The 17050-nt window shown below is 41.9% G+C and overlaps 1 protein-coding gene across 6 annotated transcripts in view; it reads left to right on the top strand.

Annotated features, from left to right (window-relative positions):
* The window catches only part of LOC121279622 (calcium-transporting ATPase type 2C member 2-like), a 72179-nt gene that overhangs the window by 48443 nt on the left and 6686 nt on the right, over positions 1–17050 (top strand). For 4 of the 6 annotated variants that reach the window (XR_005943449.1, XM_041190792.1, XM_041190794.1 and 1 more), the window contains 14 exons: positions 540–664; positions 1045–1142; positions 1792–1893; positions 3187–3276; positions 5572–5673; positions 5761–5917; positions 6324–6494; positions 8446–8543; positions 8865–8915; positions 9164–9330; positions 11130–11198; positions 11330–11446; positions 15394–15541; positions 16221–16316. Coding sequence is in view for 5 of the 6 variants with exons in the window: in XM_041190792.1 (XP_041046726.1) it covers positions 540–664; positions 1045–1142; positions 1792–1893; positions 3187–3276; positions 5572–5673; positions 5761–5917; positions 6324–6494; positions 8446–8543; positions 8865–8915; positions 9164–9330; positions 11130–11198; positions 11330–11446; positions 15394–15541; positions 16221–16316 (1591 nt within the window). In the remaining variant the exon portion in view is untranslated. The other 2 variants (XM_041190795.1, XM_041190796.1) reach the window with 2 other exon arrangements.

Consider the following 17050-nt stretch of genomic DNA (forward strand, 5'->3'; position numbering starts at 1 on the left):
AGTAGCTTGGGGAAAGATCAAAGTAGTTGTGTTTGTTCTATTTTGGAAAGGAGGATTTTTAATAAACTGAATAGAAATTTTGTAAACAATAAAGGAGATGGATAAAATTTCAATTAAATCGTTCACATTTATGCAAGTAGCTATACTGAGTTAAATGGATCTGGTAATTTATCAGTTAAAACCAGGAAAAGGAATTAGCATGAAAGCTGACAGATTTTGTAAAAACCTATCCAATTTACTAAATCTCCTTTTGAAGAAAGGAACCTGATATCCCTACCAATGAGGCCAATATGTGGGACTCTATGACCACATAATGTGTTGGAAAGCAACTAGACACTGGCAATAAATGCTACCCAGCTGGTGTTGGCCAAATTGTGAAAACAAAAAAAAAGAATTGTTGGCCAAATTGATTTTCCCTGTTTCCACCATTTTCTACGGTTCCTACTTCTGATTGCTATTTGTAAAATGCATGCATGCACTTTGGATATAAGGACAGGATCAGTCTTAGCTGTAACATGGCTTCTTGTTTTTGTTAATAGCCTGGCAGTTGCAGCTATTCCAGAAGGCCTACCAATTGTTGTAACGGTAACATTAGCACTAGGTGTAATTAGAATGTCAAAGAAGAGAGTCATAATAAAGAAACTTCCTGTTGTAGAAACGTTAGGTAAGTCAACAAAATTAATTTACTTTATTTAATTTTAAGTAACTAAACATAATATTGCAGGCATATTTTTCTTTTGATTTGACACCCATCTAAAAAAAATCATCTAGAGGATCTATTAGGCAAGTTGCAGCAGAGTCGATTAGTTAAAAAATAAATATCTTTTAAATGTTTGTATTGTTCAACAGAAATTGTAAATTAAATTTCTACTTTTCATTCATCTTGATTTGTACAAACCTTTTCATATGGGAATGGCCAAGATAGAAATGGAATCCTGTCTTACTAACTTAATTTCTGAACTATTTCTTGAATGTAGTTTATGGAGAGAATTAAGTACTGTTTCTAATGCAACGTAATTACCAGTTACGCTTTTTAAATAATAGGTTGTTGTAATGTTATCTGTTCCGATAAGACTGGCACCTTAACGGCCAATGAGATGACTGTGACACGATTGGTTACATCAGATGGAATACATGCAGAGGTGGGTATTAAAATACCTTGCAATCTAGTCTTGATAAGGGTTTTACAGTTTATTGTTACAGAATGTTTGGAGAAAGTTTATCACAATTTGGCCACATCTCAAACTTTGGAGTCAAATAGCTCCTGTTAATGGGCTTGAGGAATGCAATGCGCGATTAACTCATACCCATTTCTTCCAGTGTATGCAGTGTGAAAAAGTTGTGCTACCTGTTTATTTACATGATTAAACCGTGCCACCAGCACTGCATGAGTTCATAGCAGCTTGTACTATTTTTAAAGTCAGCCTGAACTACTTAAAGCCAACCTACAGTTCTGAAAGGGCAGGTGCACTTGACAGGAATAAATGCTGGAAGTCATTTTAAAGTGAGTCTGACCTGGGAATGGCAGTTTCTCCAAGTCCTTGGAATGGGATGTGGATAGGAGGGGAGAGGCCTTCTAGGGCCAGAGCTGCTCGAGGTCATCCTTCATGGTCCCTCTACAGCCTTCCACCAATCATAATGCAGCCAGCACTGTGTATAAGTATTCAGCAGTTCTTATTGAAAGAGAGTTGATTAGCAGGCTTAAGTATAAACATTTGAGTAATGGCTGAATCTAATTTATTTATATTTTGGCTTGTGAAAATTTAGGAATTAAATTTTCATTTGTTACAGGTAACTGGTACAGGATACAATGGAAATGGCAATGTATATTTATCACCCAGTGGAGAGATTGTAAAGGAATTCTCCAATGTGTCTATAGGAAAACTGGTTGAAGTGAGTTAATTTTATTTCGTTCTCAGAATGTGGGCGTTGCTGGCATGGTCAGCATTTATTGTCCATCGCTAGTTGGCCTTGAAGATGGTGGTAAGCGTTCTTCTTGAACTGCTGTTGTCCATCTGGAGCAGGCATCCTCACAACTGCTGCCTTGATGTCAAGGACAGTCAATCTCACCTTGCCTCTGAAATTCAGCTTGTGTCCATTTTTGGAGCAAGGCTGTGATGAGGTTTCGAGCCAAGTGCCACTGGTGGAACCCAAAGTGTTCATTTAGTGTGCAGACTATTGTTGAGTGTCACTTAGTAGAGTAGTAAGCCAAAGAACTGGGTGAGTTCTAGAAGCTAGCAAGGGATGATCAAGAAAAAAAACCAGGAGGGAGAAAATGGAGTATGAGGTTAAACTAACAAGAAATGTAAAAACAGATTGCAATAGCTTCTACAAGTACGTAAAAATAATGAGTAGCAAAACTCAACATGGGTCCCTTAGGGACTTGGACAGTCAAATGGATTTAAAAGTTAAATGGAGAATAAAATGGCAGAGAAGACTAACAAATATTTTGTATCTGTCTTCACAGTAGAAGACACAAAAACCATACCAAAATTGGGGAACCAAGAGTATAATGGGAGTGAGAAACATAAAGTAATTGTTGTTAGTAAAGAAAAAAGTACTAGAGAAGTTATGCGACTAAAAGCTGACAACTCCCTTGTGGTCTACATCCTAGATTTCTAAATGGCGGCTACAAAGATAGCAGATGCTTTTGTTGTCACCTTCCAGAATCTAGGGAATTTTGGAATGGTTGCAGTGTATTGGAAGATAGCAAATATAACTCGGCTATTCAAGAAAGGTGGGAGAAAGAGAATTGGAAATGACAAGCCAGTTAGTGTGACACTAGTCGTCACAAAAGTGCCTGAAACCCATTATTAAGGAAGTGGTAGCAGGGCACTTGGAAAATCATAATAAGACTCAGCAGAGTCAACCTGATTTATGAAAGGGAAATGATGTTTGACAAATCTATTAGAATTTTTCACCCATCTAACCATCAGTTAAAGGGTCAAACGGTGGAAGTAGCATGTTTGGATTTTCAAAAGGCAGTTGATAAGCTGCCTCACAAAAAATTGTTGCGCGAGATAAGGGCTGGTTCGGGGTAATACATTATCATAGATAGAGGAATAGTTAAGAGCAGAAAATAGAGTAGGAATAAATGGGTCTTTTTCAAGTTGGAGGGATGTTACTGGTAAAGTGCCGCAAGGATTTAGTGCTGGGACCTCATGTTTATAATTTGCTTGCTTGTAGGCTGGATGTTTATGTAATAATGCTGTCATCAGAGAAGACACATTAGTGGGACAGCCAACAGAAGGTGCCTTAATTGCTCTTGCAATGAAGGTAAATACTGAATTAATAATAGTTTTGATATTTTAAACAGTATGATAACTGGAGCATTGACTACAGGTTAAGTCAAGTATAGCAAACTGATCAGCATATCCTAAGAGTGAGATCTTCGCAAGGGAGGGCAATCTTTTGACAAAACATTTTTTAAAACTGCAGTTGAGTAATGCAAATCTCACCTGAAGAGCTGAGCGCTTTCATTACAACTTAAGTATTCAAACATGGTTGATGAACTAAGAAATAGTCAGGGGTAATCCAACTCCACCCACCCCCCCTCCCCCCCCTTCCCCCGAAAAACAGGTGAGTTGTGTTGGGTGAGAATTGAAAACCTAATAGCTTCAAATCTGTCATCAACCAGTCACTTTCAATTTTAATGGAGGTGAAATGGGGGAAACAGTTAACCAATCTGCTGTCAGGATGTAGATCAGTGGTAACAGCTTTTAAACAGCATGCCTCCATTATAAATGAGCTATTTACTTTTGACCGATTTTAACAAGTGCCTTCCAGCAAACGAAATAAGGGGAGAAAGATCAGATCCATAAGCTAACACATATGGGGCAGAATTTCGCCCTCATCGGGCAGGCCCAGGAGCAGCCACCTCCGATAGGACCCCAACACGAGGCTGGATTTCCCCCCCCACCCCCCGACAGGGGGTATGTTGAAGTGCGGGCGCACAAGAGGCGGGCCTCCGATCGGCGCCCCTGATTGGGGGCGTGCTGCCATTTTACGTGGGGGGGAGCCAATTAAGGCCTGCCCAGCGTGACGTCCACACGGAAGCGCTATGCGCTCCCAGTACAGGTGTGGGGGGGGGTTGAGAATCCCTAAACCTGAGAGTGCGCTCTAACGCGCATGCGCACGAAAGGGAGCATTCATTTCCCTGAGGCTAAGCGCTGCCTCAGGGAGATCAGCTCTACTGTCAAAAGTATTAAAAATAGAAGAAAAAAAATCCCTGACATGTCCCTCATGTGACACTGTCACATGAATTGGGACATGTCCATAACTCTTTTTTAAAAACTTTAATTTTCTAAAAACCTACATGAAACCTCATCCCGCCCATTTTCTGCAGCCTGCCCACCAACCTTAAGGTCGGACAGGCAGGTCCGTTAATTATTTCAATGACTCTGTCAATGGCCTCGATGGGCCATTGACAGGTCAGTGGGTGCTGATTTTGCTGCGCCCCCGCCTACCTGAAAATTTAAATAAGGCAGGGCGACGTTGGGAGTTCTGCCTGACGTCACCACCCGTCATTTTACACGTCGGCAAGTGCCCCCCACTCCCCCCCCCCACCCGGCTGGGAAAATCCTGCCCATGGATTGGCTGGCCAATCAATGGCCAGTCAGCATGAAACACGTGCTGTAGCGCTCAGCGCTGCCGGGAGGAGGAGTGCGAGCACCAAAATGTGCGGGGGTAAAGCTGAAGATTTTTAACAATATAAACAAAGATATTAAAAATAATGAAAACATGTCCCCTCATGTAACTTTGTCACACAAGCAGTGACATGTTAATTATGAATGTTCAAAGTTTTACATTTTTTTTTAAACCACTGGTCAAAACCTCACCCCGCCCCTGGGTGAGCTTTCGCCAAAAATGCAAAGGCCGCTTGGCCTTTTCACCCGCCCGCCAACCGAACAGGTGGATGGGCAGTGAAAAATTCTGAGTCAGTTGGGTTCTTCAGGGCCTTAATAGGCTGCTTAGTTGATAGCAGGTGCGGCTCCGACTCCCGCCCGCCGAGCGAAATATCGTACAAGTGCGTAATGACGCCGGGATGCTTGCCTGACGTCATTGAGCATCATCTTACACCCGCTTGGGTCAGGCCCACGCCCACCTGACGAGCGCAACATTCTGCTCGTGGTATTGTTTGTGGTCCAGGAAAACCACCATTCTCTGTGCTCCTTCCCCCACCCCGCCCCGCCAGTCTCACTGAGATCCCTCCCAGCCTCCCTACATGTCCTCTGCTCCTCAACTGCATGTCCGTGCCACAGGCTTTTCCACCTGTCTCAGACTGAGGGGTTGACAGGTTGGCTGAGACATCCAGAAGAAAAGCTTCCTGTTTAGCAAGCTATCAAATAATGAGCTTAATGGGAAAATAGTAAGATAAAAGTGGTAATGCAAGAACCCAAGGAGGGCCATCTTAACAGTCTTTTTCTTGTTGTCATTTCATGTTTTTGTATGAATATAATTTTCATTCTGATTCAGCGCAAAGAGGTCTGAAAGAAAATTAATAGATCACTCGATTAAGTTATTGAACAACTTTTGGTTTTAAAATCTGGTGTCTTGCATTCTGAATTGAAGATGGACCTTGATCATGTTAAGCAGAGCTATACAAGGAAGAAGGAATATCCATTTAGCTCAGAACAGAAGTGGATGGCTGTTAAATGCGCCCACAAGAGTCGGGTAGGAACTACGGGGTGTGTAAGACATTTTCAGTTATTTAGATACACGTCCACGACGGCGCTAACAGTTTTTATGTGACATTTAAAGGAAACTGAAGAAATTTACTTCATGAAGGGGACCTATGAGGGAGTTATTCAGTACTGTAGCAATTATAGCAATGGCGGCATGCCCGTACCCCTCACACCACAGCAAATGGCAACATACGTCCAACAACAAGCAAAACTAGGAGCGGAGGGCCTACGTGGTAAGGTCTTGTGTTCTGTGATAAATTTCAAATAATGAATTTTCTAATGAAAAATTACATTTATTTTATCATGTCTTTTTAGTTCTAAAGCAATGCATGCCATGAAAAAAGGATAAATATTGAATATTATTTTGTAAAATAATATTTTTTACCATAACACTATTTTGTTACACAAGTGCCCCCTTATTACAAAAGGTTAAAACTCTTTTTCTCATGTGTATACTAAGATCATACCTTTTCCAACAAAATGGGTGAACACCAAGTCCTTCCTGTAAATAGAGGGATCCCAAGGTACCCCGCACATTAACTCAGTACCTATTGGCCCCAAATCCGATGTTCATTATATATATGTTCAATAAAGACAAAAATTGGTCTTAATGAGTATTTTCCTGTTTGCTTTTCCCAGTGCTCTCACTAGCCGTTGGACAGGAATTAGGTGCACTTACCTTCTTGGGATTGATTGGTATTATTGATCCACCAAGAGCTGAAGTCAAGGGAGCAGTTCAATTGCTTCAAAATTCAGGAGTTGCTGTAAAAATGATCACTGGAGACTCTAAAGAAACGGCCATTTCTATAGGTAGAGTGAATTTTGGTACTCATTGTGTTATGCAACAAACAGTTGGGGGCATTTTTGTTTTGTCTTTGGTTTTAATGCAGTTCTGTTCTAGTTTCTGCAATTCTAATGCAGAATACTAAATAACTAACAATTTTCATGTGAAACTCTATATGTGTAATATGTCCTAATTCCAGGTGCAAACTCTGGAAAAAACTCTGCAAAAGATAAAAATTGTGTGTAAGCCAAATTTAAAGGATTTGGCACAATTAAAGAGAAGTTGATTTGGTGCTAGGTCAGGTGCTTGTGAGGAGGGTTTTCCTCTGTGCCAGTCCACAGCACCATCTCATAGTTCAGTACTGCCACATGCTGTCCATCACAATCCTTGCACATATTCAAACTCTGTTGTGCATGGTAGCTACTGGAGAAAGGTGTCGACCTCAAATAAATTGTCTTTTTATACAGTCCTATATTTACTAAAAAAAAGACAGGAGCTGGTTGTGCAGTAGGTTAACTAATGAAGGACAATTGAATATTTTAATATAGGAGTGTATGAAAACTGTCTAATTATTCTATGGATTGATTGTGATTAAAGAAATTCTTTATTTTGAAAATTATAATGGCAAAAATCGAAGTTCATCATTACCACAATTCAGTTCGCCATACAAGTCTAGCAAGGCTGTATTCCAACAATGGATCTTACAATTTCTGCCTTATCCTGTCTTGTTTACTGATGTAGGAAATGAACTGTGTAGTTACTGGATATTCTAGTATTCTGTACATTTCCATGTCAATTTCTTTTAATCTGTCATAGTAAACTTAAATTAGCAATAAATGACTTAAAACTAGAATTGAGAAGAATTTTTTTAATCATGATCAATCCATAAAATAATTTGTCAATAAAGGTAACGAAGGCAGCAACTGGGATAGTCAAACTGTAACTCAATGCTATAAAAGGAAACTTGGAGCTCTGGGGAAGGAGTTTCAGTGGACTGAATGGCCTTTCCTTGTCCTTGCCTGTTCTTCTGTTAACTTGTCAATATGGGTCGTACATGGTTTGCTCTGAACTGCATCTTTCTCTGGCTTTTCGTAATGGATGACTCGAGGGAAATTACATTCTCAACAATAAATAACAACCGTGTTAATGTCTGATTTTTATTCCTAGCATTAACAGCAGTGATGACAAGGTATGGGGCTACCAAACCACCGTTCAGTTTCTGTTTCTTTCTTGGGATCCAAGATACTGGTGCTACACCTTCATTGGATGTGACTTTAGGTTTCATTATTTGTTTCAGTGGGTGGGTGTGTTTGTATCTTTGTACCATGATTTACAAAGTTATTTTTGGACAGTAAATTACACAAAAAAATCATATTTTAAGAATGCTTTTCAAATAAAATAGCCCAAGGCCAGGATCTTTCAGCCGGAGTGCAGGGGTGGGTGCTGGCACGTAAAATGATGCGCGATGGCTTTGGGCATGCACCCTGATGTCATTGCGCTGTCTCACAATGTTCCTTTGGTGGGCGCGTGCTGGAGTCGGCATCCACAAGCAGGATGAGGTTTTCTCAAGCTTTTATGAATTAAATATATAATTTTCCTGGAAAATAGAAACATGTCTCATCTCATGTGACACAGTCACATGAGGGGACATGTTTCATGAAATTTTTATTGATTTTATTTATTATTTTCAAAAGTGCTTCAATCTCCCTGATGCAGCCCCGACTCTCCCTCCTCCCCCTGCCCACACAGGTAGTGCTGAGCGCTACCACTCGCGTATTATGCTGGGCGGGCCTTAATTGGCCCGCCCACATAAAATGGTGGCGCACACCCGATTTGCGGGCGGCGGTTATGCTCCTGACCGTCCCGTCCACTCCCACCAAGTCCGCCTGACAAGGGAAAAATTCTGCCCCAAAATATGAAACACAACCTGCAAGTATGGCAGTGGATAATCTTTTCCAAATGTATGTGCACATTCAGGAAGAAGCATAGACCTTTATAATGATGATATGGAGGTTATGTCAGGGGAGCAGCTGGAGCAATTAGATGATGAGGATCTTTCCCTCATGGTAATGAAGGTAGGATTCCAGCTATTCAAAGCATGAACTAAATTCCTCTTCCACGAAATAACTTAAAAGCACTTTCCAAAAATGTATTTATGAGTTACGTTCCTCTTTAATATATTTATTCAACCACATACTATTTGTATGATTTTGAATGTTTAGCATAAAATCATTGTGGCTGTTGAGTCCTTGTATTCATGTTCTTGTTATACATTTTAAAATAGAATAGTAAATGTTCTGCAAAGCAGCGCTTTAACGTTAAGATTATCTATATATGTGGTACTTATTTTTCTTTTTTTTCCCTTTTCTATTGTCTTTACCCTCCTCCTCTTTCAGGTGGCTATATTCTTTAGAACGAGTCCAAAGCACAAACAGAAAATAATAAAGGTATAACTTCTTTTAAACTTGCATAATAAACTTGAAAGTATCAATCCCTTTTCCTTAGCATTATCCATAGATTTACCACATTTGTGGAATATGACTAACACGTTGTAATGGTAAATAGATGTGACTGCTAATGGAAATTATTTTAGATGCCTCTCAGCTAATTTTAAGCAGTAGTTTAAATGATTTTTATATATTGGTTAATTATTAAACTATGCAGTTCAGTACCTCTTTTAATTGTTGCTGTATAGGCCCTTCAGAGCAATAATACCGTGGTAGGGATGACGGGAGATGGTGTGAATGATGCTGTTGCTCTCAAGTCTGCTGATATTGGTATTGCCATGAAAGGAACAGGAACTGATGTCAGTAAAGAAGCAGCAGGCATGATTCTAGTGGATGATAACTTTACATCTATTTTGTGAGTAACTTCAATTGGTGCTGTTTAAGAATTTATCTTTTCTTTTTAAACAGCGAGTTAGTAATAATATATTGGCCCATAACTTCCGCGCTTCCCAGCATCAGATTTGGGGGGTGCTCCAAAGATGCACTGGGGAATCCCTCTGGCAAGTTCCCAGGTAAGTATTTGCACAGCAATTGCCCAGAAGTGCACACTTCCTCGGGACAATTGCACTGCGCTGGGAACCATCTGAAAATGTAATTTAAATTGCAAACTTTGGATGGTTCTGCTGGGGTTTTACCAATAGTTACCCAGAATAAGTTAGAAGAATTGAAACCTCTTCTAACTTAAGAGTGAAGATCCAGACTGACCCAGGGACTCCCCCACAACCCTGACCTCGGACCCCCCACAACCCTGACCTCGGACCCCCCACAACCCTGACCTCGGACCCCCCACAACCCTGACCTCGGACCCCCCACAACCCTGACCTCGGACCCCCCACAACCCTGACCTCGGACCCCCCACAACCCTGACCTCGGACCCCCCACAACCCTGACCTCGGACCCCCCACAACCCTGACCTCGGACCCCCCACAACCCTGACCTCGGACCCCCCACAACCCTGACCTCGGACCCCCCACAACCCTGACCTCGGACCCCCCACAACCCTGACCTCGGACCCCCCCACAACCCTGACCTCGGACTCCCCCACAACCCTGACCTCGGACCCCCCACAACCCTGACCTCCGACCCCCCTATCCCCCAACCTCAGACCCCCACACGACCTCTGACACACCGCACCCCCCTGACCTTGGACGCTCACCCCTGCCAACCTTGGACAACCCCATTCCCACGCAACCACTCCCCCCCCCCCACCCCCCCCGCACCCCCCCAACCCAAAGACCTCGGATCCCCCAACCATTGGACCACACAACCCCAATCCGATTGGCTGGCAGAAGCATCTGTCCTGGCAGTGCCAGGAAGGCATCAGTGGCAGCTGTAGGTAGGGCAGCTGAAAAGAGGAATTCAAGGCCTAGGATCCCTGGAGCAGGTGAAAATTTGAGAGCCTAGGGAAGGGGGCAGTTGGTGGGAGGGTGGGTTTAAGAGAGATGGAGTGGGTAGGTAGGAAGAGGAATTCAGTCTAAGTGGGGGGGGGGGGGGTGCACAGCCCCACGAGCAGCAAAGGGCAGCCCCTGAGCAGTGAACCCACCCCTGTCGCTGCTTTCTTCCCACCCTTTAACCATTCGAGTTTAAAAATCGGGATTCTCACTCCCACCCTGCTGCCCATGTCAAACGTATTATGGTGTGGGCAGCATATTATTAGGGTCAATAGGCTTGATAACAAGCCTGGAGGCTCTGAAGAAGAGTCATAGGGACTTGAAACATTAACTTTTGTTTTTCTCTGCACGGATGTTGTTAGGCCCGCTGAGTTTTTCCAGAGTTTTCTGTTTTTGTTTCGGGTTTGATCACAAACCTAATTGACCCTTAAATGGCCATTTTAATATGGCAGGCCAGCCCGTATTACGGGAGTGACCTTGGGGGTGGGCAGGAAGGTGGGGGGATGGGTGCACACAGCATTTTACGTACCCAGGGGAAATACGCCTGCTGCGGGCATATAAAATTCAGGCCACTGTGTACGTTTGCAAATAAACATTGGCAACTAGGATGTAGTATCAGAGAGCTACCGCTATCTTTCATAGAACTTTGTAACCATGGGAGAAAAAAAGGCAAGCAGGGGGAATAAAAAGTAAATGTTAAAATTTGTATAATTTAATAATTTCCATGATGTTGAATAGTCTGCCAGGTCATTTTTTTTTGTAGGCGTGCAATGGAGGAAGGCAAAGGAATTTTTTACAATATTAAAAATTTTGTGCGATTTCAGTTGAGTACGTAAGTATGAATTTAGTTATTGATAAAAGAACTCAAATTGTCATTTTGGATTACATAACTGTCATCGAGAGTATATATAAACATGTAAATTGTTATTATCTTCTGCAACTATTCATCTTTTAAACATGCAGGAGTATTTCAGCATTGAGCTTGATTGCTCTTTCTACTGTATTTAATCTGCCAAATCCACTAAATGCTATGCAGATTCTGTGGATCAACATCATTATGGATGGACCTCCAGCCCAAAGGTACAAATAAATATTAATTGCTTAAATGTAATATCAAGGCTGTGCTATGTTCCTGTGGCATTATGTAGTTGAGCCTCTGTGTTTAACTGAAATCCTATTGGTGCTGTATTTACATGTGAAGGTTGAATCATGTTAATATATTTTAATTTATAAATATTTGATTTTATTCATACCCATTTTGTACCATTAGTTTAATTTTAGGTGTATCCTTGTTCTCACTCAAATAGAATGGTGCATCATTTCTATTTACAACAGGACCACAAATACATATTTGGATCAAGTTCATGATCTGTGGTGCTCTATGCTTTTGCTTTACTTTTTTTCTGGGATTTATCTATTTTTATCTTTCATTTTAATGAAGTACTCCAAATCTAATTTACCTTCAGCCCTAGTCCTAACATCTTCCCAATTTGTTTGATATTGGTCTGTGAGATTTCTTACCCCAATGTGTGGTGTGGATCATTTACACTACAACTTCAGCATTGCACAAAGCAGTTTCCTCTTTGCTGTGACTTAAAAGCTGAAGTATAAATAAGGAGTTGGATCCAAACCTGACTCTGGTGAGAAATTGCATAACACTCCATGGAGGAGATAAATTTGCACCACTTGGGCTTGACACCACATGGAATGTAACCTGTAGTGTAAATACAGACTAAGCATGATTTAAACAAAAACACATTGACCTTGATGATGTTAAATTTCATCTACTAGTGTACAGATAACATCTATGTGTTGTGTTAGCTGGTAAACCTGAGCTGCACTGCTGCCTGTGCCTCATTCTCACACTCAGTTCAGCAACCAAGGATCAGAGTACATTTTTGGTGCTTTGTTCCTTGGCCAATTAATGAAGTAATTGTGGCTTTACAAAAAATGTAGCCCAACGTACTTTCAGTTAACTTAAGCCCCAAGTATTTTATGTGCTGAATACAAAAAAAGTTGTAAAAAGGCAAAAAAAAGTTATTTTTTAATTTTTCAAAGTAACTTTGAATTTAAGAGTCGTGAACATTTGAAGTAAATTTTCATCTCCTCTAGACTGACAGTAATCTATGGAATTAACTTATTAGATTTGAAACTGGATGGGCAGGCAATCAGCTCCACCAATTTACCACCCGAGTAGTGAAATTGAAAATTTACTCCATTCTGTTTGCGTTACACAGTATGAAAATTTTACTGTACATGAATAGTTCGCTGAAATTATGTAGTTAATTCTGCTGTGAAAGTGAAGTAACTCTGAAGAGTCAAACTTTAACATCAGTCATCAATAGTCAAGCCTTTCAAGGTGGTTGCTGTGGAAGCTGGAGATTCCGTTACATCTGCAGGGATCAGAGTTAACCTTTCTGTTCATATGTTCTGCTGCACAAATAAAGGGTGGAATCATCCCCGATTTGCACTAAGTACGGTAGCGGGAAGGAAAAGGGATGTTTAACACTCCGGACTCAATGGCAGCTTTTTTGCACCACATCATCCCGTTCCCGATGCATCCCGCCTCAGCACTTCCTCACTCTGGGCACCATATTTAAAGCGCACCAGAGCGCATGCCTACTTCTTGTCTTCAGACCAGGATTGCTCCGGGCGACAGATGGCTCTGAAAACAAAGAAGATGGCAGCCCCCAAATTTAGTGACTCCTCTCTGGGGTGTCTGTTGAACATGGTGGAAGGCCACCGCGATGTCCTCTACCCCTGCTCTGGCCGTGGGAGGTCCATCAGAGTCACCAATCTGGCCGAGGGGGCAGTGGCAGTGGCAGTGGCGGTCAGCGCCACCAGAGCACAGAGGAGGTCAGCCACCCAGTGCAGGAAGAAGATGAATGTTCTCAACCGTTCCATCAGGGTAAGTCAACCACCTCATCACTCTCAACTCAAACATTCTTAAACCCATCACACATCCACAGGGATCTCGCACCTCAAGAGGCAGCACCACTAACTCTCACACACACACCCTCACATCTCCATCAGGCTCCTGTCCTCTGGAGCTCACATCCTCATCCTGTCCATGGTTCCCCTCACCACACAAAGATTCCATGCAGTGCCATATATCCTGCTCACACTCTCTCTCCGTCTGTTTCCATGCGGGAGAAGCTGGTTCACAACAGCAGGGAGAGGTCCCAGGCTGGGGGCAGAGTGGCCCATATTGGGCCCCTTACTCACTTTGAGGAGTGTGGCATCACGCTGACTGGTGAGGAGGTGGATCATACCTGCTGCAACGGTGAGGTTGGTGGCGAACACCCACGTGAGGATTCTGCACCACATCATCCCTATCTCAATGCAACTGAGAGTGTTCTCTCTCTCCTGCTTTGGCTCTGCTGCCATGTACTAATTATCTCTATTTTAGTTCATAGGGAGCTCTGCCGAGTGGCCAACACCCTCAGCCAGCCAGTGCATCAGGTCCAACCAAGTCCTCACCTCCAGCCAAGAGGACACCTCCTCCATTTAAGAGCTGGAAATATGCAGCCTGGAAGACCCATCAGAGCACTTACCCACACCCTCCAACAGCACAGAGACACACCTCGGTTGGACCTAGACCTAGAGTAGGCTTGAGTTTACAACCTGGTGGTCACCGCACAGACACATGTCTGAAGCAGACCCCAGACATCAGCTGAGACCTTTTGCCTTCTGTGAGCTGCTTCGTGGCAGAGCCATGTCCCTGAGAATCTACCCAGCATGTGATGCACACGTTCCTCCAGCGTCTGGTAGCTGGAGGGCTCCAGCATCATCTTCTCTTCTGATGTCTGAAATGTGAACAAGGCCCTAACGCTAAGTCCCGATTTCTGCAGGTCACGCTTGTCCAGACATGTTCTACACCAGCTTATGCAATGGTAAATTTGATATGGGGTAATGATTCCAGCAAGCAGGCAAGATGATGAGACACAAATGCATTGAAATTAGGTTCCTGACATTGCATGGCAGGAACGATGGCCACCCATTGTCGGGCGAAGCAGACGATCGCAAACTGGTTTCACGATGGTGTAAAACCAATTTTTGACCTTCTTGTCATTTTGTCCGCTAATGTCTGCCATGAAACTGGACGCCAAGGTGGGCTGGAAAATTCTGGCCTGAGTCTTCCAGTAGAAACAATAGGAAACAGTTTAATGAGATTAGATAAGTGTCCTTTGCACAAAACCTTTCTAGCCACTGTGTTAAAAGCTCTTGGGCTGAATTTTTAGCTCATTGGGCGCCTGACCCGACTGAGCATAAAATGAAGCATGATGATGTCGGGCCAGCGTCTGGCCGTCAATGCGCAAGGTAATGAAAAGAAAATTTTCGCTGCACGTCCAACCTTACGGTTGGCAGGCAGGCGAAAAGGCCAAGCGGCCTTTGCATTTTTGTTGGAAACCTCTTCCCCAGGTGGGATGAGGTTTCAAACAGCAAATAAAAATAAAATTAAAATTTTGAAATTTAATTAATAACATGTCCCTGCTTATGTGACAGAGTGACGTAAGGGGACATGTTTTGTAACATTTTTATTTTTAATTTTTAAAACTCTTCCTCTCCCTGAGGCAGCTCTGTGCCTCAAAGATTTTCAAGCGTGCACCTGCGCACATGCACTAAGTTCGCGCTGGCCATTCCCCCCCCACCCCCACAGCCCCCACCATACAGGCAGCGCTAAGAATTGCCACTCGCGTTACATGCTGGGCGGGTCTTCATTGGCCCGCCAGTGTGAAATTGAGGTCCGGCCCTGATCGCAGGCGGTGGTCGGCTTCCCAACTGCCCCTGCCGAGCCCACCTGGCAAGGGCAAAATTCTGCCCCTTGTGTCTGAAGAGTTTTAGCAGATTCTCTAGATTCATCCATTTCTCTAGATGTAATCATTACTGTAGGTGTAATCAGCATGCAATACCGTTTCTACAAATGATTTAGAAAATCTAGTAAATTAAAGAACATTCAGCTGTTGGTTAGATGTTGGTTAAATGATTGGAAGAATATTAATTTTTTTCTACTCTTCTTTCTGTAGCTTGGGTGTTGAGCCAGTTGACAAAGATGTCATGAAACGGCCTCCAAGAAATGTCAAAGAGTCTATCCTGAATAAGGGCCTAATTGTTAAAATATTATTCTCAGCTATTATCATTATAAGTGGTACCCTCTTTGTTTACTGGAAAGAGGTGTGTATAATTTATGAACTTCAATAATTGATCTCTTAATCACTGTTCAAAATTCAAATACAGAATCTGTGTACATGGCATGTGTAGAAATGTAATACATTCTGCAGGATATAGGTTATTCAATTTTAAGGAATATAGGCAGATTTGGGAACTTAGAAATTAATGAAAAAAGTAATCCTTTCCTCCAGAAAGAAATTTGTTCCCATTCAACAATGAATAATAGAATGCTACTATGTGTTCCCACTGATTTTCCAAGGACCATCCTAAACATCTCAGTGCCCCCAAAATACCCCCAAAACAATTTCACAGTCTGTTCTTGGAGCAATTTCCAGCAATCCCTTTTTAGGTCCTTAATATTTTTTTAAAAAAATTTCCTTTAACCCCATTTTTCGATAAATGCAGTTCTCAAAGCACTGCTGAACAATCACAAATAGTCCACATATATTTTTTGTTTGCACTGTTAATTTTAGAGAAAAGGTAGATGTTTGCAATCTGAGGAAGGTATAGGCCATTGTGTCTATTTATCCTGTTTCAAACGACTACATATTTCTTCAGTCATAGACTGCTTATTTTTCTGCTTACCCTGAAAGATAGAGATAATTGATTTCCTGTGGCAGCTATCAATAGTTTTATTTCTTATGATTCTGTAACTTATGATCCATCACTTTATTTAAAATAGCTTCCGGAGGGGAAGATTTCCTCAAGGACCACAACCATGACATTTACTTGTTTTGTCTTCTTTGATATGTTCAACGCTTTAAGTTGTCGCTCTCAGGTACAAAATGCTACTTAACTAACTTTTTAAGAATGATTGTGTCACTTTTGGAAAATGAGGCAAACCGCAAGTTATGGGTGTAGAATGAGATTTCTGTTTCCTGTTCTTCATTTTTTAATTTAAAGGCTCCTTCCTCTACAGTTTCTACCTTGTAAGTGGTGCTATGGTATTTGAGATTTGTACATACAATGATAAAAATATTACAATTTCTTCAGGGCTTTGTTATTCTGTTCCATTCTTCGATTCATAAATATTGACTTTTTAAAGATAAAAGTAATTTGTTCCAATTTAAGAAAATGTTAGAATCTGCTAAAATTTACTGGAAAACCTCTGTTGCTTTTATAATTGGTAGTTTAAAGTAATCCATTTGTAGCACAGTTTTTGAAGCTGTTCATTTTTCTTGCACTTCCATGTGCACATTTCAAAAGTGGTTGATAATTTCAAACATGTGCAAATTTTACCTTCCTGAATGGGATGTCCTGGTGTGGCAAACATGTCCATGTCTTTGTGGTCTTTTGTATAAATTAGGAACATTTTTATTTATGTTGTGCATGTAGCTACTTCATAACCATATCAAGTAAATCACATTTTATTTTAGTCTGCTAGACCAAAACACAAAAAGATTGGCAAGAAATTTCCCACCATTGGGGAGGTTGTGCGGGGGCGGGCGCAAACCCGATCGGAACCCCCGATCGGGTCCGCGCCCCCATTTTACCTGGGCAGGCCCATCGTGA

The sequence above is a fragment of the Carcharodon carcharias genome, chromosome 7 (genome assembly GCF_017639515.1).
Source record: "Carcharodon carcharias isolate sCarCar2 chromosome 7, sCarCar2.pri, whole genome shotgun sequence".
Taxonomy (NCBI): Eukaryota; Metazoa; Chordata; class Chondrichthyes; order Lamniformes; family Lamnidae; genus Carcharodon; species Carcharodon carcharias.